The sequence below is a fragment of the Pelodiscus sinensis genome, chromosome 4 (assembly GCF_049634645.1).
Source record: "Pelodiscus sinensis isolate JC-2024 chromosome 4, ASM4963464v1, whole genome shotgun sequence".
Lineage (NCBI taxonomy): Eukaryota > Metazoa > Chordata > Testudines > Trionychidae > Pelodiscus > Pelodiscus sinensis.
In genome coordinates, this window is record NC_134714.1 from 33,819,400 (window position 1) to 33,843,047 (window position 23,648).

Here is a 23,648-nt window from a genome sequence, read left to right on the forward strand (position 1 = left end):
ACCGGGAAGAAATGCATAGAACAAGGAGCAAGAAAGGAGGACCCCAGTTTCAAATGGAGAAGATAGGGCAATCAACTGGTTACCTGAAGTGTTTGTACACTAATGCGAGAAGCCTGGGCAACAAACAGGAAGAACTGGAGGCCCTGGCCCAGACCAAGAAATATGATTTAATTGGGATAACAGAGACTTGGTGGGCTGACTCTCATCACTGGAGTGCTGTCATGGAAGGGTATTGACTGTTCAGGAAGAACAGGCAGGGGAGAAAAGGAGGAGGAGTTGCACTATATGTAAGAGAGCACTACGATTGCTCTGAACTCCAGTATAAAGAGGGAGAAAAACCTGTTGAAAGTCTATGGGTTAGGTTTAAAGGAGCATACAACAGCAGTGATGTTGTGGTTGGTGTCTGCTACAGGCCACAAATCAGGTGGATGAGGTAGAATCATAGAATCATAGGACTGGAAGGGACCTCGAGAGGTCATCGAGTCCAGCCCCCCGCCCTCAAGGCAGGACCAAGCTCCTTCTACACCATCCCTGACAGATGTCTATCTAACCTGTTCTTAAATATCTCCAGAGAGGGAGATTCCACCACCTCCCTTGGCAATTTATTCCAATATTTGACCACTCTGACAGTTAGGAATTTTTTCCTAATGTCCAATCTAAACCTCCCTTGCTGCACTTTAAGCCCATTACTCCTTGTCCTGTCCTCAGAAACCAAGAGGAACAAATTTTCTCCTTCCTCCTTGTGACACCCTTTTAGATATTTGAAAACCGCTATCATGTCCCCTCTTAATCTTCTTTTTTCCAAACTAAATAAGCCCAGTTCATGAAGCCTGGCTTCGTAGGTCGTGTTCTCTAGACCTTTAATCATTCTTGTCGCTCTTCCGTGTACCCTTTCCAGTTTCTCATCTTTCTTGAAATGTGGCACCCAGAACTGGACACAGTACTCCAGCTGAGGCCTAACTAGTGCAGAGTGGACTGGCAGAATGACTTCATGAGTTTTGCTTACAACACACCTGTTGATACAACCTAGAATCATATTTGCTTTTTTTGCAACAGCATCACACTGTTGACTCATATTCAACTTGTGGTCCACTATGACCCCTAGATCCCTTTCCGCCATGCTTCTTCCTAGACCCGTGGTCCCCAACACGGTGCCCGCGGGCGCCATGGCGCCCGCGGGGGCATTTCCATGCGCCCGCCAGGTGCTCGGGGCTGGCCTGGCCCCAGGCACATGGCGCGCGGCGCTTGGCGGGAGGAGCGCCGGCCCCGGGCGCGCGGCGCTTGCGGGGTGGTGGGGGAGCGCCGGCCCCGGGCGCGCGGCGCTTGTGGGGGGGGGAGCCGCGGGCCCCGCCCCCGGGCATGCGGCTATGGGGGGGGGGCCGTCCCCGGGCGCCCGGCGGGCGAACGGCCACGCCCCCTGGCGCCCGACAACCTGAAAAGTTTGGGGATCACTGTCCTAGACAGTCGCTTCCCATCTTGTATGTATGGAACTGATTGTTCCTTCCTAAGTGGAGCACTTTGCATTTCTCTTTATTAAACTTCATCCTGTTTACCTCTGACCATTTCTCTAACTTGCTAAGGTCATTTTGAATTATGTCCCTATCCTCCAAAGAAGTTGCAACCCCACCCAGTTTGGTATCATCTGCAAACTTAATAAGCGTACTCTCTATCCCAATATCTACATCATTGATGAAGATATTGAACAGTACGGGTCCCAAAACAGACCCTTGCGGAACTCCACATGTTATCCCTTTCCAGCAGGATTTAGCACCGTTAACAACAACTCTCTGACTATGGTTATCCAGCCAATTATGCACCCACCTTATCGTGACCCTATCTAAGTTATATTTGCCTAGTTTATCAATAAGAATATCATGCGAGACCGTATCAAATGCCTTACTAAAGTCTAGGTATATGACATCCACCGCTTCTCCCTTATCCACAAGGCTCATTATCCTATCAAAGAAAGCTATCAGATTAGTTTGGCATGACTTGTTCTTCACAAACCCATGCTGGCTATTCCCTATCACTTTATTACCTTCCAAGTGTTTGCATATGATTTCCTTAATTACCTGCTCCATTATCTTCCCTGGGACAGACGTTAAACTGACCGGTCTGTAGTTTCCTGGGTTGTTCTTATTCCCCTTTTTATAGATGGGCACAATATTTGCCCTTTTCCAGTCTTCTGGAATCTCCCCTGTCTGCCATGATTTTTCAAAGATCATAGCTAAAGGCTCAGATACCTCCTCTATCAGCTCTTTGAGTATCCTGGGATGCATTTCATCAGGACCTGGTGACTTGCTGACATCTAACTTTCCTAAGTGATTTTTAACTTGTTCTTTGTGTATCCTATCTTCTAAACTTACCCTCTCTCTGCTTGTATTCACTACGTTAGGCACACCTCCAGACTTCTCGGTGAAGACCGAAACAAAGAAGTCATTGAGCATCTCCGCCATTTCCAAGTTTCCTGTTACTGCTTCTCCCTCCTCACTGAGCAGTGGGCCTACCCTGTCCTTGGTCTTCCTCTTGCTTTTAATGTATTTATAAAAGGTCTTATTGTTTCCCTTCATGCCTGTAGCTAGTTTGATCTCATTTTGTGCCTTTGCCTTTCTAATCTTGCCTCTGCATTCCAGTGTTGATTGCCTATATTCATCCTTTGTTATTTGTCCTAGTTTCCATTTTTTATGAGACTCCTTTTTTATTTTGAGATCATGCAAGATCTCCTTGTTAAGCCAAGCTGGTCTTTTGCCATATTTTCTATCTTTCCTACACAGCGGAATTGTTTGCTTTTGGGCCCTTAACAACGTCCTTTTGAAATACTTCCAACTCTCTTCAGTTGTTTTTCCCTTCAGTCTTGTTTCCCATGGGACCTTACCTACAAGTTCTCTGAGCTTATCAAAATCTGCCTTCCTGAAATCCATTACCTCAATTGTGCTGGTCTCCCTTCTACCTTTCCTTAAGATAGTAGATAGATGAGGTAGATGAGGCTTTCTTCAGACAACTGAGCGAAGCTTCCAGATCGCAGGCCCTGGTTCTCGAGGGGGACTTTAATCACCTTGACATCTGTTGGGAAACCAATACGGCAGTACACAGGCAATCCAGGAAGTTTTTGGAGAATGTTGGGGATAACTTCTTGACACAAGTGTTGAAGGATCCAACCAGGGGCCGTGCGCAGCTTGATCTTCTGCTCACAAACAGGGAGGAACTCATAGGGGAAGTGGAGGTGGGTGACAACCTGGGAAGCAGTGATCATGAGATGGTAGATTTCAGGATCCTGACCAAAGGAAGGAAAGAGAGTAGTAAAATACACCCCTTGGACTTCAAAAAAGCAGACTTTGACTCCCTCAGAGGTCTGATGGGCAGAATCCCCTGGGATGCTAACATGAAGGGGAAAGGAGTCCAGGACAGCTGGCAGTATTTTAAAAAAGCCTTCTTGAAGGCACAGAAAGAAACCATCCCGACACATAGCAAGAGAGACAAACAAGGTAGGAGACTGGATTGGCTTACAGGGGAAATCCTTGGTGAACTTAAGCACAAAAAGGAAGGTTACAGAAAGTGGAAACTTGGACAAATGACAGGGGAGGAGTTTAAATGTATAGCTCGAGAATGCCGGGGGGGTTATCAGGAAAGCGAAAGCACAAATGGAGTTGCGACTGGCGAAGGATGTGAAGGATAACAAGAAAGGTTTCTGCAGGCATGTTAACAAGAAGAAGATGATCAGAGAGCGAGTGCAGCCCCTAATGGATGAAGGAGGTAACCTAGAGACAGATGATGTGGGGAAAGCTGAAGTACTCAATGCTTTCTTTGCCTCTGTATTCACGGACAAGGTCGGCTCCTGGACTTCTGCGCTAAGTGACGCAAGAGGGGATGAAGATGGACAGCCCTTGGTGGGTAAAGAACAGGTTAGGAACTCTTTAGAAAAGCTAAATGTACACAAATCCATGGGTCCGGACTTAATGCACCCGAGGGTACTGAGGGAGTTGGCAAATGTCATTGAGGAGCCTTTGGCTATTATCTTTGAGAAGTCGTGGAGATTGGGAGAAATCCCAGATGATTGGAAAAAGGCAAATGTAGTGCCCATCTTCAAAAAAGGGAAGGACGACGAACCAGGGAATTATAGGCCGGTCAGTCTTACCTCGGTTCCTGGAAAAATCATGGAAGGGATCCTTAAGAAATCCATTTTGAGGCACTTGGATGAGAGGAAAGTGATTAGGAATAGTCAGCATGGATTCACAAAGGGCAAGTCGTGCCTGACCAATCTGATTAGCTTCTATGATGAGGTAACTGGCTCGGTGGACGTGGGAAAGTCAGTGGATGTTATATACCTTGACTTTAGCAAGGCTTTTGATACGGTCTCCCACAATATTCTTGCCAGCAAGTTAAGGGAATGTGGATTGGGTAAATGGACGGTAAGATGGATAGAAAGATGGCTAGAAGGCCGGGCCCAGTGAGTAGTGATCAACGGTTCGATGTCAGGATAGCGGTCAGTTTCTAGCGGAGTGCCCCAAGGTTCGGTTTTAGGGCCGTTTTTGTTCAATATCTTTATTAATGACCTGGATGAGGGGATGGATTGCACCCTCAGCAAGTTTGCGGATGACACTAAGCTGGGGGGAGAGGTAGATACGCTTAAGGGCAGAGATAGGGTCCAGAGTCACTTAGACAAATTGGAGGATTGGGCCACTAAAAATCTGATGAGGTTCAACAAGGACAAGTGTAGAGTCCTGCACTTGGGATGGAAGAATCCCAAGCATAGTTACAAGCTGGGGACCAACCAGTTAAGTAGTAGTTCTGCAGAAAAGGACCTGGGAGTTACGGTGGATGAGAAGCTGGATATGAGTCAACAGTGTGCCCTTGTAGCCAAGAAGGCTAATGGCATATTAGGTTGCATTAAGAGGAGCATTGCCAGCAGATCCAGAGATGTCATTATTCCCCTTTATTCGGCTTTGGTGAGGCCACATCTGGAGTATTGTGTCCAGTTCTGGGCCCCCCACTACAAAAAGGATGCGGACGCATTGGAGAGGGTCCAGCGGAGGGCAACCAAAATGATTAGGGGGCTAGAGCATATGACTTATGAGGAGAGGCTGAGGGACTTGGGTCTGTTTAGTCTGCAGAAGCGAAGAGTGAGGGGGGATTTGATAGCAGCCTTCAACTTCCTGAAGGGAGGTTCCAAAGAGGATGGAGAGAGGCTGTTCTCAATAGTGACAGATGGCAAAACAAGGAGCAATGGTCTCAAGTTGTGGTGGGAGAGGTCCAGGTTGGATATTAGGAAAAACTATTTCACTAGGAGGGTAGTGAAGCACTGGAATGGGTTACCTAGGGAAGTAGTGGAGTCTCCATCCCTAGAGGTGTTTAAGTCTCGGCTTGACAAAGCCCTGGCCGGGTTGATTTAGATGGGATTGGTCCTTTCTAGAGCAGGGGGCTGGACTTGATGACCTTCTGTTGTCTCTTCCAGTTCTATGATTCTATGAGAAGGGGATGGTTTGATGAGATAACATGATCTTGGTAACTAATTGACCATTCATTATCAGTGGGAAATAGGTCAATGGAGGGATGATAGGAGTTACTATAGAGAACTTTCTGGGTGTCTGGCTGGTGAGTCTTGCCCACATGCTCAGGGTTTAGCTGATCGCCATATTTGGAGTCGGGATGGAATTTTCCTCCAGGGTAGATTGGCAGAGGCCCTGGAGGTTTTTCGCCTTCCTCTGTAGCATGGGGCACAGATCACAGCTTGAGGATTCTCTGCATCTTGGGGCCTTCAAAGTATTTGAAGGCTTCAATATCTGAGATATAGGTGAGAGGATTATTCTAAGAGGGGTGGGTGAGATTCTGTGGCCTGCACTGTGCAGGGGGTCAGACTAGATGATCATAATGGTCCCTTCTGACCTTAAAGTCTATGAGTCTATGAGACTGGAAGGTAGCCAACGTGACACCAATATTTAAAAAGGGCTCGAGAGGCGATCCTGGTAATTACAGACCGGTAAGTCTAACTTCAGTACCGGGCAAATTAGTCAAAGGAATAGTAAAGAATAAAATTGTGATGCGTGTAGAAGAACATAATTTGTTGGACAAAAGTCAACATGGTTTCTGTAAAGGGAAATCCTGTCTTACTAATCTATTAGGATATGTCTACACTACCCCGCTAGTTCGAACTAGCGGGGTAATGTAGGCATACCGCACTTGCAAATGAAGCCCGGGATTTGAATTTCCCGGGCTTCATTTGCATAAACTGGGTGCCGCCTACATTACCCTCCTAGTTCGAATTAGGAGGGTAGTGTAGACATACCCTTAGAGTTCTTTGAAGGGGTTAACAAATATGCGGACAAGGGGGATCCAGTAGATATAGAATACTTAGATTTTCAGAAAGCCTCACCAAAGGGTCCCTCACCAAAGGCTCTTGTGTAAATTACATGGCCACGGAATAATAGGGAAGGTCCTTTCTTGGATTGAGAACTGGTTAAAAGACAGGAAACAAAGGGTAGGAATAAATGGTAAATTTTCAGAATGGAGAGGGGTAACAAGTGGTGTCCCCCAAGGGTCAGTCTTGGGACCAATCCTTTTCAACTTATTCATAACTGATCTGGAGAAAGGTATAAGCAGTGAGGTAGTAAAGTTTGCAGATGATACCAAACTGTTTAGGGTAGTCAAGACAGAAGCAGACTGTGAGGGACTCTAAGAAGATCTCACCAAACTGAGTAATTGGGCAACAAAATGGCAAATGAACTTTAATGTGGATAAGTGTAAAGTAATGCACATTGGGGGAAAAATAACCCCAACTTTACGTACAGTATGATGGGGGCTAATTTGGCTATGACAAATCAGAAAAGAGATCTTGGAGTTATTGTGGACATTTCTCTGAAAACTTCCACACAGTGTGCAGCAGTGGTCAAAAAGGCAAATAGGATGCTAGGAATTATTAAGAAAGGGATAGAAAATAAGACCCAGAATATCTTACTGCCCCTGTATAAAACTATGGTACACCTACATCTTGGATACTGTGTACAGATGTGGTCTCCTCACCTCAAAAAAGATATTTTGGCCTTGGAAAGGGTTCAGAAAAGGGCAACTAAAATGATTCAGGGTTTGGAAAGGGTCCCATATGAGGAGAGGTTAAAGCGACTAGGACTTTTCAGTTGAGAAAAGAGGAGACCGAGGGGGGATATGATAGAGGCCTATAAAATCATGAGTGGTGTTGAGTGGGCCGATAAAGAAAAGTTATTTATTATTTCCCTAAATTGAAGAACTAGAGGACACCAAATGAAATTAATGGGTAGCAGGTTTAAAACTAATAAAAAAAAGTTCTTCTTCACACAGCGTGTAGTCAACCTATAGAACTCCTTGCCAGAGGACACTGTGAAGGCTAGGACTATAATAGAGTTTAAAGAGAAGCTAGATAATTTCATGGAGGTTAGGTCCATAAAAGGTTATTAGCCAGGGGATAAAATGGTGTCCTTTGCCTCTGTTTGTCAGAGGCTGGAGAGGGATGGCACGAGACAAATCGCTTGATCTTTGTCTTCGGTCCACCCTCTCTGGGGCACCTGGTGCTGGCCACTGTTGGCAGACAGGATTCTGGGCTAGATGGACCTTTGGTCTGACCCAGTATGGCCATTCTTATCTTCTTATGTTCTTTATATATATATATAATCAGACTGCTCTCAAATAGTCATTTTTCAAAAAGTTTCTAGGTGGGTTCTCTTTGCAGAGAGCTAAAGTTCAAACTATAGATGTGACGTAGGTCAAAATGGTCTCAGTCTGTTGAGTTTTATTCAAAGTACAGGTTAAAACTCACTAAACTGGGACTCTCTGGTCTGGCAACTTCCATGGCTCTGGTGTGGCACTGGTCTGCCAGCTACAGCAGCGGGGCAGCGGTTAGCCACAATGGCGCTGGGAGCACCAGTGGTGGGACTGCGGGCTGCTGCAGCAATTCTGGTGGGGCTGGGAGTCCCAGGTGAGCCGTGGTAGAGCTGGCGGGACCAGGTGCTGTGGCGGCAGGGCTGTGGTCATCCGTAGTAGGGTTGGAGCCCCTGGATTGGGGCTGCTGCAGCAAGGCTGGTGGGCCAGGAGTCCAGCATGCTTGTAGGCTGCTCATGGGGCAGCAGGGTGGTGTCAGAGAGGGAGCCAGTGGGGAGGCTGGAGGTTGGCCAGTGGCCACCAGGAAGAGCTGGATTGCAGGGCCAGAAATGACCTCCCCTGTTCTGGCAAAGCCCCTTGTTCAGGACCAGTCAGGTCCTGAGGGTCCCAGACCAGGAGGTCCAACCTGTAGTGTATGCCTCCTATTAAGTTTCTGGCTGGGTCAAATTGAGAATATTTAAAGTGCATGTGTCAATACGGTAAAAGAGAGCTTTTTCCATTCCCACCATTTATATGCTCTAAAATCCAAATGGTTATTTGGATTGCTTTGAAATTCAGTGCACCTTACATGCATTAGTATTAGTGGTTTAAATTTGGGGTCATTTAACAGAGGGGATTCTGAATTATAGGTCCCCACAAAACACTTCAGTTCTGCTGTGTGTTACTGTTAAACTGGGAGGTGATAATAATTGGATGAATCACTGACCTTGTTGAGTTTAATGGGTTAAGTTATAATAGCTGATGGTACATTAGTCACAAGCCCCCATCTAAGCCTAAAACAATAGGAGTTTGGGACTGAATGGCTGGAGGTTGTTGCAATTTGTGATTCAGAGATGTCAATTTATTTTATGGGTGTTGCAAGACAAGTACCCCGTCACTGTGTGGTGAGGGTGCGATAGTTCAGCAGCACGGAGAGCTGGCTTAAAAGCTGGCTCGCCGCATGTATTGGCTCCCGCCAACCCTCGCCCCTGTGCTGCTGCCTTTGATAGAGAGGAAGCAGCGTGGGGCAGGGGAGGTGGCTCTGTGGATCCAGTGGTTGTGGGGAGCTGGCTTTTAAGCTGGTTCTCCCCAAATATCGGCTCCCATCTGTTCTCTCCTGCTGCCTCTCTGGGAGGCAGGAAGGTGTGTGTGTGTGGGGGGGGGGGACGTCAGGGCCATCTTCCCACGATCACTGGCTCCCGCTTCCTCCCCCCTTGTTGCCTCCGATACAGAGGCAGCAAGGATATGTGTGTGTGCATGCGTGTGTAGTCATTAGGATTAACCAATAAACCCAGCCTATATGCTCACATCCCTAGTGAGTGATAGGGGGATTGAGGGACAATGGTGCAGGCACACGTATCCCTACAGTCTTCCTCTTCTATGTCTAAATCTGGGACGGGGTGTTCTTGCCCTTCTGGGATCACCCTCCTCATGAGATGAGATATAGGAGACATTTCCCCATAGGAAGTGTCTGAGCCCTTCTCCTGCTCTGCTTGTCTGTGCCAGCATTTGGTGACCCTGTGCCCATCTGCAGGGGTTGGTACACCTCTGTCCTCTACAGTTATGTGAACCTGGTTCTGACCTTGCCCTTTTGGGAGAGTCTGAAGCTCCCTCCTTGCCCCATATGTAATCCATGACCTGGGGAAGTCCTGTTCCTGTGGATGGATGGAAAGCTGAGAATGGGCATCCTTTATGCATATCATAAGTTCTAAAGACCTCAAGAGTGGAATGAAAACACCTTCTGAGGTGCAATTGTTTCAGGTTGTATTTCTCTTCATGGGATATTATCACTCAGCTGAGAACATCACATTGAGATAAATGGGCCGCATCAGACCTTTCAGAATCTCCTATGCTGAAGACAGATGTGCAGAGCAACACTTTCCCTCCATCCATTCTTCTTGTTTTTAGCAAGACACTTCTAGGTGCTCTAAAATCCACATATTTTTATAGATTTTTTTAAAATGTCTATGCCTTATGGAAATGCAATGTGATCTAAATTTGGGGTGATTTGAGCCAGGGAATCTGGAGATATAAATCCTCTCCCAAAATTATATGAATCCTATCAACTGCCCCTGCTTTTTGTCCTCTGACAGTGTTCGATGTGATTCTGTGAGTAAGAGTGAATGTTTTGTAAAAAAAAGAGTGAAGAGCTTGTATATTTTAGCAAGTGTGGAATCAGCAGAATAAAAGAATGTGTGTTAACCAAGATGTGTGTGAAGGTTGTGTGGAAAATTGTAACTGTTCATATCCTTGTTTTCAGAAGTTTGAGTTTTGCTCAACTCAATGTTCTTCAGGGGAATGACATATCACGAAGCAACCTTAAATTTGAATTAATGCCAATTTGCCATTAAATAGGTTCTAATGCTTTGTTCTTCTTTGAGGGTCCTCTGTGTGTTCTCACTTGTGTCATATGATACCAAACTGCTCAAGATAGTTAAGACCAAAGCAGACTGTGAATAGCTTCAAAAAGATCTCACCAAACGAAGTGATTAGACAACAAAAAAGCAAATAAAATTTAATGTTGATATATGTAAAGTAATGCACATTGGAAAAAATAATCCCAACTATGTTTACAATATGATGGGGAATAATTTGGCTGCAACTACTCAAGAGAGAGATTTTGGAGTCGTTGTGGATAGCTCTCTGAAAACATCCACTCAGTGTGCAGCAGCAGTGAAAAAAGCAAATAGAATGTTAGGAATAATTTAAAAAGGTAGAGAACAAGACAGAGAATATCTTATTGCCTCTATATAAAACCATGGTAAACCCACCTCTTGAATACTGTGTACAGATGAGGTCACCTCATCTCAAAAAATATATTGGCATTGGAAAAGGTTCAGAAAAGGGCAACACAAATGATTTGGGATTTGGAACTGGTCCCAACTGAAGAGATTAAAAAGACTTGGACATTTCATCTTAGAAAAGAGGAGACTAAGGGAGGGATATGATAGATGTCTATAAAATCATGACTGGTGTGGAAAAACTGAATAAAGAAAAGTTAATTACTTATTTCCACAAGAAAAGAACTAGGGGTCACCAAATGAAATGAATAAGCAGCAGGTTTAAAAATCAAAAGGAAGTTTTTCTTCTCTCAGTGCACAGTCAATCTCTGGAACTCCTCGTTAGAGGATATGGTGAAGGCCAGGACTTTTAACAGGGTTCAAAAAAGAGCTAGATTGATTCATGGAGGTTAGGTCCATCAATGACTATTAGCAGGGCTTGACAAATTGCTGTTTCTACTTGCCTGTGGCAAGTAGATTTCAGCTGGTCGCTCCATTCGCCTTGTTCACCGGTGCTGCGTGCATGCGCAGTGCTGGTCTGGTGCAAGCACGGTGCGGGGCTGGCAAGTAGATCTCGCCGTGGTTTGTGGAGCCCTGACTATTAGCCAGGATTGGTAGGAATGGTGTCCCTAGCATCTGTATGTCTGGAAATGGGTAACAGGGGAGGGATCATGTGATGATTACCTGTTGTGTTCCCTCCCTCTGGGGTATCTGGTATTGGCCACAGTTGGCAGACAGGATACTGGGCTTGATGGACTATTGGTCTGACCCAGTATGGCCATTCTTATGTTCTTATATGGTACACTAGCACTATGACATGGAGCTGCCTTGCAAAGGTGTGTCTGCTGGAGTTGTACAAGAGTTATTGCTTGAAAGTAATCATAAAACACTAGAACTGGAAGGGACCTTGAGAGGTCATTGAGTCTTCACGGCAGGACCAAGAACTGTCTAGATCAGGGCTACTCAACACGTGGCCCATGGGCCATATGCGGCCCGTGGCCTATTTGTTTATTTGCCACTCACGGTGTGGTTTGGGTTTATTCAGGGCTCAACATGTGGCCTGCGGGTGGGATCCTTTGAACATGGCCTCCACTGGGAACACGCTCCATAATGACAAGTCAATATAATGGTCTCCTGTTGATATGCATTTTAGTTGGTCAGTTCCTGGACTGTCATTGCTCATTAAAAGTGCTGACATATGGGTGGAAATTGGGTAAATATTGCATTTTATTAATATTAGCAGAACTGACTTAAATGGGGCCTGTGTGTTGTGTAATCTTGCCTTAATCTTTGTATTCACGCTGGTCAGTGTGAAAGAAGCTACTTGCATATATTTGTATATATATTTGCATATACATGCAACCACATTTAAGTTGTGGCCCATAGCATGTGCTGTGAGTATCATTGTGGCCCTTGAGGTTCCAAAGTTGAGTAGCTCTGGCCTAGATCATCCCTGACAGGATTTTTGTTTAAGGAATTAAACATTAGATTAACAAGCTAAATAATATATAAGTTCCTTGAACAAATGTTCTAATGTTAGAAATAATTTTTCATTTTTTGGCAGCCTTGCTTTGCATCCTGAAAGAGTGTTGGTGGCAACAGGTCAAGTTGGAAAAGAACCATATATCTGTGTCTGGGACTCGTACACTGTGCAAACTATATCGATACTGAAAGATGTTCACACACATGGTATAGCTTGCTTGGCATTTGACTTAGATGGGCAGGTATGTACTCTATATTCTATTTTCAGAATCTGTTTTTAAAAGATAAACTGTCTAAATCTGTTTTGAATTAAGTCCTCCCATATAACTCCCAGGAAATAATTGAATCAAAGTTTTTATTTGTTTAGTTTCAGTTTCCGGAAAGTGATGTTAGTATTTATAGACTCTTTTCTTGACAAATGTAAAAATTTGCAATTTATGGAGAGATTTGAATGAAAAGATGTGCAGGGCCTACTGCACTTCACTAGGGAGATCATTCCAGGTATAGGAAAGAGCAAGAAAGAAGACACTCCTGATGGCAGACTATTGTCCACTTTACAAAATGTCAGCCATCTTGAAAAGACCTTTTCTTTTTTAAATTCACAGATTTAGGGCCAGATTATGTGATCATGATTCTGGCCTTATAGTGGAGGCAGTATGGAGCCATTGCTGCAGGAGGGTTTTAGGAAGCACAGTTCCCAGAGTAGAAAATTGCATCTCTGAATGTCTCCAGCATCCTGCATACTTACTCCACTGACCTAGATGGCTCTGCTAGTTGTTGTGGAGCATATTTTAGTTTATTCTCTCTATTTTGGCAGGTAGTCCTAACTACAATTGTGATTGGCCTCTGCACAGGATGAGGAGAAGGCTCCTTGTGCTACTTCACTTCCACTTCCCATTCTCCTCTTTTTACAGACTTGTGCAGAGGCCAGACACAATATGATCCTTAGGCTGTGTTCTTTCCTAGCGGACTTTAATTCCTTCTGTTAGACAGGGAAATTAATGTCTGTTACTTACTAGCTCTACTACATTCCCTGTTACAAATGTAATGGTGTAGAGACCAAATATTCTTATTGTCTGAGCAAGAATTAAGGTAAGCATGATCCCATGTGTGGCTTTCATTTAAAAAAATCTGGAAATATACGAGGGAAGCCTTAGAGACCATCAGTGTAGTTAGGAATCTTTAGACTCAGAACTGTCCTTACCCATATGCAGAATACTCAGTTACGTATAACATCTGAAAAATTGGGGTGCCACTGGCTCTTAATGTCCAGCCATCCGCCCACCTCTTCCTATCTTATTTTGTGGCTTTACTTCCTTCAGAGAGGATCTATTTAACTTTAAATGAAAAAGCATGCCAGATCTATTAGTGGAAAACTGAACCTGTGAAAGAGCTATTCAAGTGGTAATGAAGCCATTAAATAGGCATATGCCAACCCCAAATATAGAGGGTCAGTTTCTGCATTTACTGTGTTAGTCTACAGGACCTTAGTTTGAAATTTGCTTTGAAAATATTTAATTAGATTCTAAAATCAGATTTCTAAAAAATCATCCAACCCTCCGGCTGCCATCAGGCATATGGGATCCATTTTAATAGTCCTGTGTAAGACCTCATAAATCCTAAGGACAACCCTGTTTAGGTTTTAGATTTCTCACTGTGGCTAAGCTTTCAGGATGCATTGCTTGCAATAACAGCATTCTTTTAACTTCAGTAGGCAACTTCAGACACTAAGCTGGGGGGAGAGGTAGATATGCTTAAGGGCAGAGATAGGGTCCAGAGTGACTTAGACAAATTGGAGGATTGGGCCACAAGAAATCTGATGAGGTTCAACAAGGACAAGTGTAGAGTCCTGCACTTGGGACGGAAGAATCCCGAGCATAGTTACAAGCTGGGGACCAACCAGTTAAGTAGTAGTTCTGCAGAAAAGGACCTGGGGGTTACGGTGGATGAGAAGCTGGATATGAGTCAACAGTGTGCCCTTGTAGCCAAGAAGGCTAATGGCATATTAGGTTGAATTAAGAGGAGCATTGCCAGCAGATCCAGAGATGATATTATTATTCCCCTTTATTCGGCTTTGGTGAGGCCACATCTGGAGTATTGTGTCCAGTTCTGGGCCCCCCACTACAAAAAGGATGCGGACGCATTGGAGAGGGTCCAGCGGAGGGCAACCAAAATGATTAGGGGGCTGGAGCATATGACTTATGAGGAAAGGCTGAGGGACTTGGGTCTGTTTAGTCTGCAGAAGCGAAGAGTGAGGGGGGATTTGATAGCAGTCTTCAACTTCCTGAAGGGAGGTTCCAAAGAGGATGGAGAGAGGCTGTTCTCAGTAGTGACAGATGGCAGAACAAGGAGCAATGGTCTCAAGTTGTGGTGGGAGAGGTCCAGGTTGGATATTAGGAAAAACTATTTCACTAGGAGGGTAGTGAAGCACTGGAATGGGTTACCTAGGGAAGTAGTGGAGTCTCGGCTTGACAAAGCCCTGGCCGGGGTGATTTAGTTGGAATTGGTCCTGCCTAGAGCAGGGGGCTGGACTTGATGACCTTCTGAGGTCTCTTCCAGTTCTATGATTCTATGATTCTAAGAACACTATGCCTCTACCCTTCAGATGCTGTTCTAGCATCAATCATTCTTGTCTTCCTAATCTCTTAGGGTACGTCTAGATTACATGCCTCTGTCGCCAGAGGCATGTAGATTAGGCTACCAGACGTAGGAAAAGATAGCGGCGATTTAAATAATCGCCGCTTCATTTAAATTTACATGGCTGCCGCGCTGAGCCGACAAACAGCTGATCAGCTGTTTGTCGGCTCAGCACGATAGTCTGGATGTGCGGGTGTCGACATCAAAGGTATTTGTCGACCACCCAGGTATGCCTCCTGGTAGCCTAATCTACATACCTCTGGCGACAGAGGCATGTAGTCTAGATGTACCCTTAGTGCTAGATGAGGATTGTTGCACTAAAATTTATTTTAAATCGTTAAAAATCTGCTGGAAACTGCTTGTAGTCCAGACTGTAGCTGCCTGTCCCTAAGTGGTTTAGAGTGGTATACACTTCCATTTTGGCATTGTTACCATTTGATTGGTGTGTGAAATTCAAGGTACTGATTAAGGATGTTAAAAGGGGGGTAATTGGCTAATTGTGTAGTCGATAAAAATTCTGTCGACTACACAATTAGTTGATAAGGGAAGAAGCACTTAGTCCCGGCTCATGCTGGGAACAACCCTGCAGCAGCTGTGCAGTTTAAATGTAGTAAGAGCTGGGCAGGCAGACAGCTTGGTTCCTGCTCCATTTAAACTGCAGGGTTGCAGTGGGGTTATGTCACAGACCTGGTGTGAGCCGGGAGTGATCCAGGCTGCCTGCCCGGCCAGAGCAGCTCCTGTCTTTGGTGGCCCAGACCGCCTCAGCTCCCCCTGTCCATGGGGAGTCCCAGGAGCTGTTGCCGGGACAGCCTCTGCCCGCAGCGAGCCTGGGCCTACCATAGGCAGAAGCTGCTTCATGGCAGCCTCCTCTCAACAACCCTCCACCCCCAGTGCTGCTGCCTCTGCGAAGATGCCTCCTCCCTGCACCGGCTCCTGCTCTCCTGGTGTTTCCCTCATCAGGAACATAAACAAACTTTTTATGTTTGGGGGGAGAAGGACTAGAATTAAAAAATAAAATAATAGCTGTTGAATATTATTTCAGTTAGTAGTTTTGCACTATAATTTAATTTCTTTATTTTTATTAAAATGAGATAAAACCCCGTGTGTTCTTATTAATGCAATTTCTACATTTTTGTGTGTGAAAATGGTGGGACTATAGTTCACTCAGTCTCCTGTTGTCTATTCCCATGCTCATCCAGTTTGTTACAACTTGCTGGCTCAAATGGTGGCAATGGCTTTGGAGGATAGGGTCAAAATTCAAAATGATCTAGACAAACTGGAGAAATGGTCTGAGGTAAACAGGATGAAGTTTAATAAGGACAAATGCAAAGTACTCCACTTAGGAAGGAACAATCAGTTTCACACATACAGAATGGGAAGCGACTGTCTAGGAAGGAGTACTGCAGACGGATCTAGGGGTCATAGTGGACTGCAAGCTAAATATGAGAGAACAGTGTGACGCTGTTGCAAAAAAAAGCAAACACAATTCTGGGATGCATTAACAGGTGTGTTGTGAGCAAGACACGAGAAGTCATTCTTCCGCTCTACTCTGCGCTGATTAGGCCTCAGTTGGAGTATTGTGTCCAGTTCTGGGCACCACATTTCAAGAAAGATGAGGAGAAATTGGAGAAGGTTCAGAGAAAAGCAACAAGAATGATTAAAGGTCTAGAGAACATGACCTATGAAGGAAGACTGAAAGAATTGGGCATGTTTAGTTTGGAAAGGAGAAGACTGAGAGGAGATATGATAGCAGTTTTCAGGTATCTAAAAGGGCGTCACAAAGAGGAGGGAGAAAAATTGTTCTCCTTAGCCTCTGAGGATAGGAGAATCAGCAATGGCCTTAAACTGCAGCAAAGGTGATTTAGAGGCTCATCTAAACTACATTCCTCTGTCGAAAAAGGAATGTAAATGAGCTTGATCGAAAGTGCAAATGAAGTGCAGATTTAAATATCCCACGCATCATTTGCCTATTCGTGTCCGATTGCTGTTTCAAAAAAGGGTTTTTTGAAAGTGAAAACGCAGTCTAGACACGGTTCTTTTGGGGGAAAAAAAAACCTTTTTCAAAAGATTCGGTATTCCTGAAAAATTAGGGAGTATGGGTTCTTTTGAAAAACTTTTTTTTCCCCCAAAAGAACCTCGTCTGGACTGCGCTTTCACTTTCAAAAAACTCATTTTCGAAATAGCGATCGGACGCGAATATGCAAATGATGTGCGGGATAATTAAATCCGCGCTTCATTTTCACTTTCTATCAGACTCATTTACAGGGCTCGCCAAGCAGCGGCAAGTCCCGCTCGCCAGCCGTGCGGTTCTGCAAGCTATGCATGTGTGGATCGCTCTGGGCATATGCAGATCGCGCGGCGCCGGCTGTGCCGGCTTGTAATCTACTCACCATGGGCGAGTAGATTACATAATTTGTTGAGCCCTGCTCATTTACATTCCTTTTTCGACAGAGAAATGTAGTCTAAATGAGCCCTATAAAAAACTTCCTGCCTGTCAGGGTGTTTAAACACTGGAATAAGTTGCCTAGGGAGGTTGTGGATTCTCCATCTCTGGAGATATTTAAGAGAGGATAGATAGACGTCTATCCAGGATGGTCTACATGGTATTGGCTCCTGCCATGAGGACAGGGGACTGGAATCAATGACCTCTCGAGGTCCCTTCCAGTTCTAGTGTTCTATGATAACTCTATGGGAAAGTTTATGGTAGAGGTTTATTGGTAAGAAAGCTGCACCTCTACAATATGTTGTCTGTGGAAATATAGTTAAGCATACATCTGCAGGCAGCTGGAAAGCATGAAATTTGGTCTCTTTCTGACATTTAACTCCCAAGTTTTGTGAATCACCCAGATCTCATAGTGATTGATTGCTGCTTTTCAAATAATAACAATAGTAATAGATTGAATATATCTTTTTCCTCCATTCATTCTTGAGCAGGATTGTTAATGCTACAGCTGCATCAATTTCTGTTTGGAACATTTGCAGGAAAAGGAGTGGATTTAGAAAGCTCTGAAAACAGAAAATTTATGGATTTTTGCAAATAGACACTATAGATATAATTTACATATAAATTCTTTTCCGTGGGCTGTGTCCCTTACTGCCCATATAGTGCTTGTGCTATTGGAGATGAATTTTCCTGACAGGAAGACTTTTTAAACTGACTACAGTATTATTGTCTGAGTCAAAAAACAGAAACTAAATTTGCCTCAACTTCGTCCTATGAATGTAAGCATTATCAGTTAAAGGGAGGAAAAATCTTTGCCTCTAAGGCTCACAGTTCTTTATTCTGTCAAAATTAAGTTATCACCATCTAATTAAGCCATCACCATCATCACCAGCCATCTTTGTCTGTCCTTAGTCCATCTTTAAGATTGTGTAACATCTTTGTGATCATATCTTACTCAGCAACAATTGTGCTGTCAATGGTTAAGATAGCTAGTACAGTTAATCTGCAAAGCTGAAATAAGAAGTGAGTTAAACTTAAAAATATACTGAATATTTCCATATATGACTATAGTGATTGCTATACTGTAATCTCTGTTTAAGTTAAGGGATGTTTGAGCAGCACAGAAATGTATATTTTTCTAGTTTTATTTTCGTCATCTCAGGAATAACCTTTTCCAGATTTGCAATTCATCTTTTGTCTGAGGACTTATTGGATATGCTCACTGAATTTCCTCAGTGCAAGTTTTAGGCCCTGATGCTAAAGCAATCATGCAAGAAAATCTGCTTTAGAGAAGGAGGCAGCACAAATTATTTTATAACATAACTTATGGAGAGTGATTAGCTCTCAAAATATAAATTAACCACCATTCTTGCACAGCTCAGGATGCCCGTGGAGGTTTTCAGTCATCAGTAGTGATTAAACATATAGAATTGAATTGCATCTCTTGTTAAGCATCATCTGGGAAGCTGGATATGCACATGCATACTGTCTTCTTTTGTCACTGTTCATTTCATTCAGCCTCCTTACACCCGAAATGTCTTCTCTTTGGATCTTTTGAGAATTTCAGAAAATAAAATAAAGTTTAATAGGTATAAAATATTAAAAATATTTTTGGGTATGGCTGAATTGAATTTTAAAAACACTCAGCTTTAACTTTTTTTTTAAATAAATACTTTAACAGGTTTTTTAAGATGTAAGATAACATGTTTATTCTTTTCACATCCCTTATATTTTAAGATTAATACTTAACGTGTTTACAGGATCAAGGTGTATGTACTTTAACTTCAGTGGGACTGCTCACATACATAATGTTAAGTGCCAGCATTTTTATAAGGTCAGGTCTTAGATATAGAGTAATGTTTTATGTATTTGTATATTGAGGATATCTCAAGGATGATAGTCAAACTACTTAATTCAGGTATGTCTATTAAGGTGACTAGAAGATTTTACCTATTGAAGACTAACACCAAGCCCTTAAATATACATAACATTCAATTTCTTTTAAAAATCCAGTTTAGGCAAAATGTGTCTCAAAATAGAACAAACTCAATTGAATTATTGATATTTTCCTTTTTCTCTGTTTTAAACTTCTTGAAAATGATCAGCGTTTGGTCTCAGTGGGTCTGGATTCAAAAAACACAATATGTGTATGGGACTGGAGAAAAGGAAAAATGTTGTCTATGGCTCCTGGTCATACAGACAGGGTAAGCATACTTAATGGAAGTATTGGTGGAATTTAGTATGTTGAAACCTTTGTGTGTATAAGATGGGAATTTTTGTCTTCTGAGTAAGAGTTGTTTTAGATTATAGAAACTGTTCATGTTAACTTGTTATTTGAGAAAAATATATGTAGCATAAATATCTATGCTTCATATGATGTGTATTCACCACATATTTATGCAGTCTCTGAAGACCTAGAAGGATATATTGAAGGTGTCATATTAGAGGCAGCTGTAGACCCTACCTGTGGTATGAGAGAATCAAAATGTGCCATATTTTTTGAACCCTGGAATTTATTAGGTGTGATGTGGCTTAGGAGTTGGGGAATACACCTGGTACTTTGGAGACCATTTTCAAGCAGGCTTATTCATTGCTTTTTATGTACACTGTAGTTTAACTTCTGAGAGGAGGGATACAAATACTTCCAATAAACTTTGAAATCCTCTAAAATAGCTTTCTGTTGTCTGTAGGTCAGTAGGCTTTGTGCTGTTTGAAGGGAATTTGTTCTATTTTCATTTATATCTAAAATTGTACATTTAAAAAAGGCTATCTGTACTAACATTCTGTTTTATTTGCAGATATTTGATATTTCTTGGGATTTGTACCAACCAAACAAATTAGTCAGCTGTGGTGTAAAACATATTAAGGTACTGTACTAAATTTACACTTCTCTTATATAAATATGTTGAGCTATATTTATTCTATTTTTTTTTTATAAAACAAGTATCTGTATCGTGGACTATAAAGGTAATATTTTTATTTAATTTAGATAGGAGACTTGTGTTCAGAATCTTACTAATAAATTACAAACAAAAATATTATTGCTCAAGAGATATTCTGATAACTTTACCATTAATACAATATATTGGATTCAGTTGCTGCTTAATATAAATTGAACATGTACATTGGAAAAAGAACATGATTTGTAATTAGACATCTGCAAGGGAATTTTTTAAAAGGATATGAGTTTTTCCATGATATACATTGAAGTTATTTAAAAATGTAGTATTATAAAATATACTGTTTGAGATCCCAAGTAAATTGTGACAGCGGTGATGGTGATACATCCTTCTTTTGCCAATGTTGGCACACAGGGCAGAATCCAGTCTCTTCCATGTAGCTCTGTCATTATCTGGTGCTTTCTTCTGTTCTATGGTGTTGAGATTCACTGTTTTGTCCTTCTTGCTAAGAGTGGTGTTTTTTTCTCTAAGGTGCCTTTATTTGTTCACACAAGTTGGTTTCCTCCTGACAACTTTACGTGGCAGTCTCTGTGTTGGTATGCCTCCACAATGTCCAACACTTTCTTCTAGTTGTAGTGGAGATAAGCTGCTGTTTGACGATTTCTCAGATCTCTTCATCTTTGATAAAGTGTCACTGTCCAGTGGCCAGAATCTTTTGTAGGCATTTATTTTCAAAGGCATCTAGTTTTCTAACATTTTAAGATCTCCAGCTCTTTCAGATGTATGTTAGCACTGAGATTACATTTAAGCTGAAAGTTTGTTTTGTTTTGCTTTGGTATTGTATATCTTGGGTTTTCTTATGTTGTTGAGATTAGTGAATGCTGTGGATGCCTTTCATAGCCTTGTTATGGCTTATTTCTCAAAATCTCTGTTCGCTAATATGGTGCTGCTCAGGTAAATTGACTGTTCAGATTTCTTTTGTTTGTGCATTCTGGTATGATGGTATTGCTTGACCTCAAGGTTTCAAGGATATTTGCTTGGTGTAATTGATTTTGCATCCTGCTTGGCTTGATATTTTTGTCAACGTGTCTGTCTTTTTTTGTTGCTTTCTGAAAATGTCACTCAGGAGCATGATCAGCAAAGTCAAGGCCTTGTAGGCATTTGCCATGTAACCATACTATATCAGTGTTTGGATAATGAAGAAGTGCACTAGTAATAAAATCTATAGCAATCTCAAACAAGAGTGGTGATAGAATGTAGCCCTGTTTCATGCTAGTGTCCATGTTGAAATACTGTGTTTTCTGGTTGTTTATCTTTACAGTGCTGTGTGCATCACTGTGTATAGCCTTGATGATATTGACAACTGTAGCTGGAAATTCCTAAGAACGAAGAATATTCCACATTGTGTGTCTGTGCAGTTTGTTAAATGCCTTTTGAAAATAGACTAAATTGATAATAAGGGGAGCTTGCCATTGTATGCATTTTTCGGATAGTCCTTAGCATGAATATCTCCTGTACACAGGATCTCTTTGGCCTAAATCCAGATGGTTCTTCCCTAAGCTTTGCATCCACTGTTTCATCCTACGTAGTATCACATCTATTACAGAGAGCAGTGTCTCTTCTCCAGTTGTTAGTCAGTAAAATTAGCATTTTTTAGTATTCTGAGAATTATTCCGTGCATCTGTTGGTTCGGAGTGATCTCTCTTTCCTCAGACTTGAATAAACAGCTCTGTCAGTTTGGTTAGGGTCGTAGTGTCAAGTGCATTTTTGCTGTGATTTGATTATCTCCCATTGCTTTGTTGTTTTTCAGCTTCTTGATTGTAGCCTGTACTTCTGACATCTCTATGGGACCGATGTTGATATCAAGTTGGTCAGGTTTGCATGTTTCACCGAATTCTGTTACTGAGGTACGGTTTGGTCTGTTTAGGATTTATTGCTCTGCTCATTTGTTGCTTTGTTCTACCCCAATTGTAAGCATTTTTTCCTTTTTTTTTATTGTTCCATTTCCTTTTCTGATGTTTCCATACAAGTCTTTAGTTACAGATTAAACAACTCTGAAGTTTCCTGTCATAACAGCAGCTTTAGCTGCTAGGTCTTAAACATAACACTATTTCTTTTCCCTTGTGTTATTTTTTCCACTGCTTTGTCTGTTTTCTTGTACTCCTTCCTTTGCTTTTTCTAATATTTCATTGGTCTTAGCATTCAGGAGTTTTCCTTTCAGTGCTTTGCTTTCCTCAGTAAAATGCCTTATCGCTTGGCTAATCTAATTCTTGTTCTGTTTATGCTGATAACCAACTATATCTTCTGCAGATTGAATCACTGATCACTGCCCACTTTCTTCAGGTCCAGTTGTTGCCTTGTTTTCGTCTTCCTCTGGCAATGCCTGAGATCTGTTCCCTACTTGAAGTTGGAATTTCTCATAGTATTTGTTTGTTTTCAGTTTTGGACTGTGGATTTTCTTTGCCACTTTCTGTTTAAAGTTGAATTTTCCCAGTTTTAAATTCAGTTTGGCAATGCAAAGATTGTGGTTGCTGCTGACATCTGATCAGTATGTCTTTATATCTTGGATAAATGACCTGTATCCTGAGCTGATACAGACGTGATTGATTTTTTTTTTTTTGTCAACTGGTGAATTTCATGTTTCTCTAGATATGTCTTTAAGAGGGAACAGGGTGCTTGCAAGAACTGGATTGGACATCATGCACAATTGAATGAATCTCTCACTATTTGGGTTTAATGATTCCCAACGCATGCTTCCCACTGATCTTTCTGTTCATTGGTTAACTCATACTTTACCCATCACAAAGAGTAAATAATGGTTTGGTATTCTATCAGTCACATCTGAAGTCAATTATAGTACTTACGTTTATCCACATCACTATGTTCCAGTGTCAGCATAGCACCATATTATTGACATTTTTAGGAATCTGATTTGGAGCCTGGCACACATGATGTGTTGGTTGATAGCTTCCCAGTTGTTAAGTGATTTTTCCATAGAATGTGCTGTAATAAGTGTTACTTCTGTAAAGTGTAAATTGCCACTATGACCGTCACAGATTAGATGTTTCTTTTCTTTCTTATCCACATCTGTCAGTCTGCTCTGACTGATGCTCAGAATTTCAAGTTCATAGTAGTTCATCTCCCTCATGATCTATGAGATCTTTGAATGTTTTCTTGCTGTCTGCATGAACCCGCTAGGAGTCCTGTCTTTAGGAGACTTGCTTTTACCAGGCAACTTCATGTAGTATGAGGGGTTGGCAGTATTGCGACTGAGGAATGATTTTTACCAGAATGGTAGCTTGGCCCCATTTCCAATTATTTTTTTAAAATAAGTTTAGGTGATTAGAGTTGTGCTCAAACTTTCTCACTTTATCCAGGCTTGGGACAGGCAGTTACATCAAAGTGCAACAGACAGGATTATACAAAAAGTAGTTTTGATGTGAGTCCAGCTTCTTTTGTTTTCCTTGAGCAACAACCTACAGTTAAGAAATGCATGGAGAGATGCACTCCATTGTCCAAAACATATTTCTGCATTGGGGAAATCCCCAAAATAGACTTACTTGTGATAGCCAGAAACAA

At 42.4% G+C, this 23,648-nt stretch overlaps 1 protein-coding gene across 5 annotated transcripts in view; it reads left to right on the forward strand.

The window, feature by feature from the left end:
- Positions 1–23,648, forward strand: part of EML5 (EMAP like 5) — a 315,990-nt gene that overhangs the window by 11,595 nt on the left and 280,747 nt on the right. For all 5 annotated transcript variants that reach the window (XM_075926737.1, XM_075926739.1, XM_075926736.1 and 2 more), the window contains exons 2-4: positions 12,172–12,331; positions 19,275–19,373; positions 19,968–20,036. In XM_075926737.1, the coding sequence (XP_075782852.1) occupies positions 12,172–12,331; positions 19,275–19,373; positions 19,968–20,036 (328 nt within the window). The remainder of the gene's footprint in view (positions 1–12,171; positions 12,332–19,274; positions 19,374–19,967; positions 20,037–23,648) is intronic.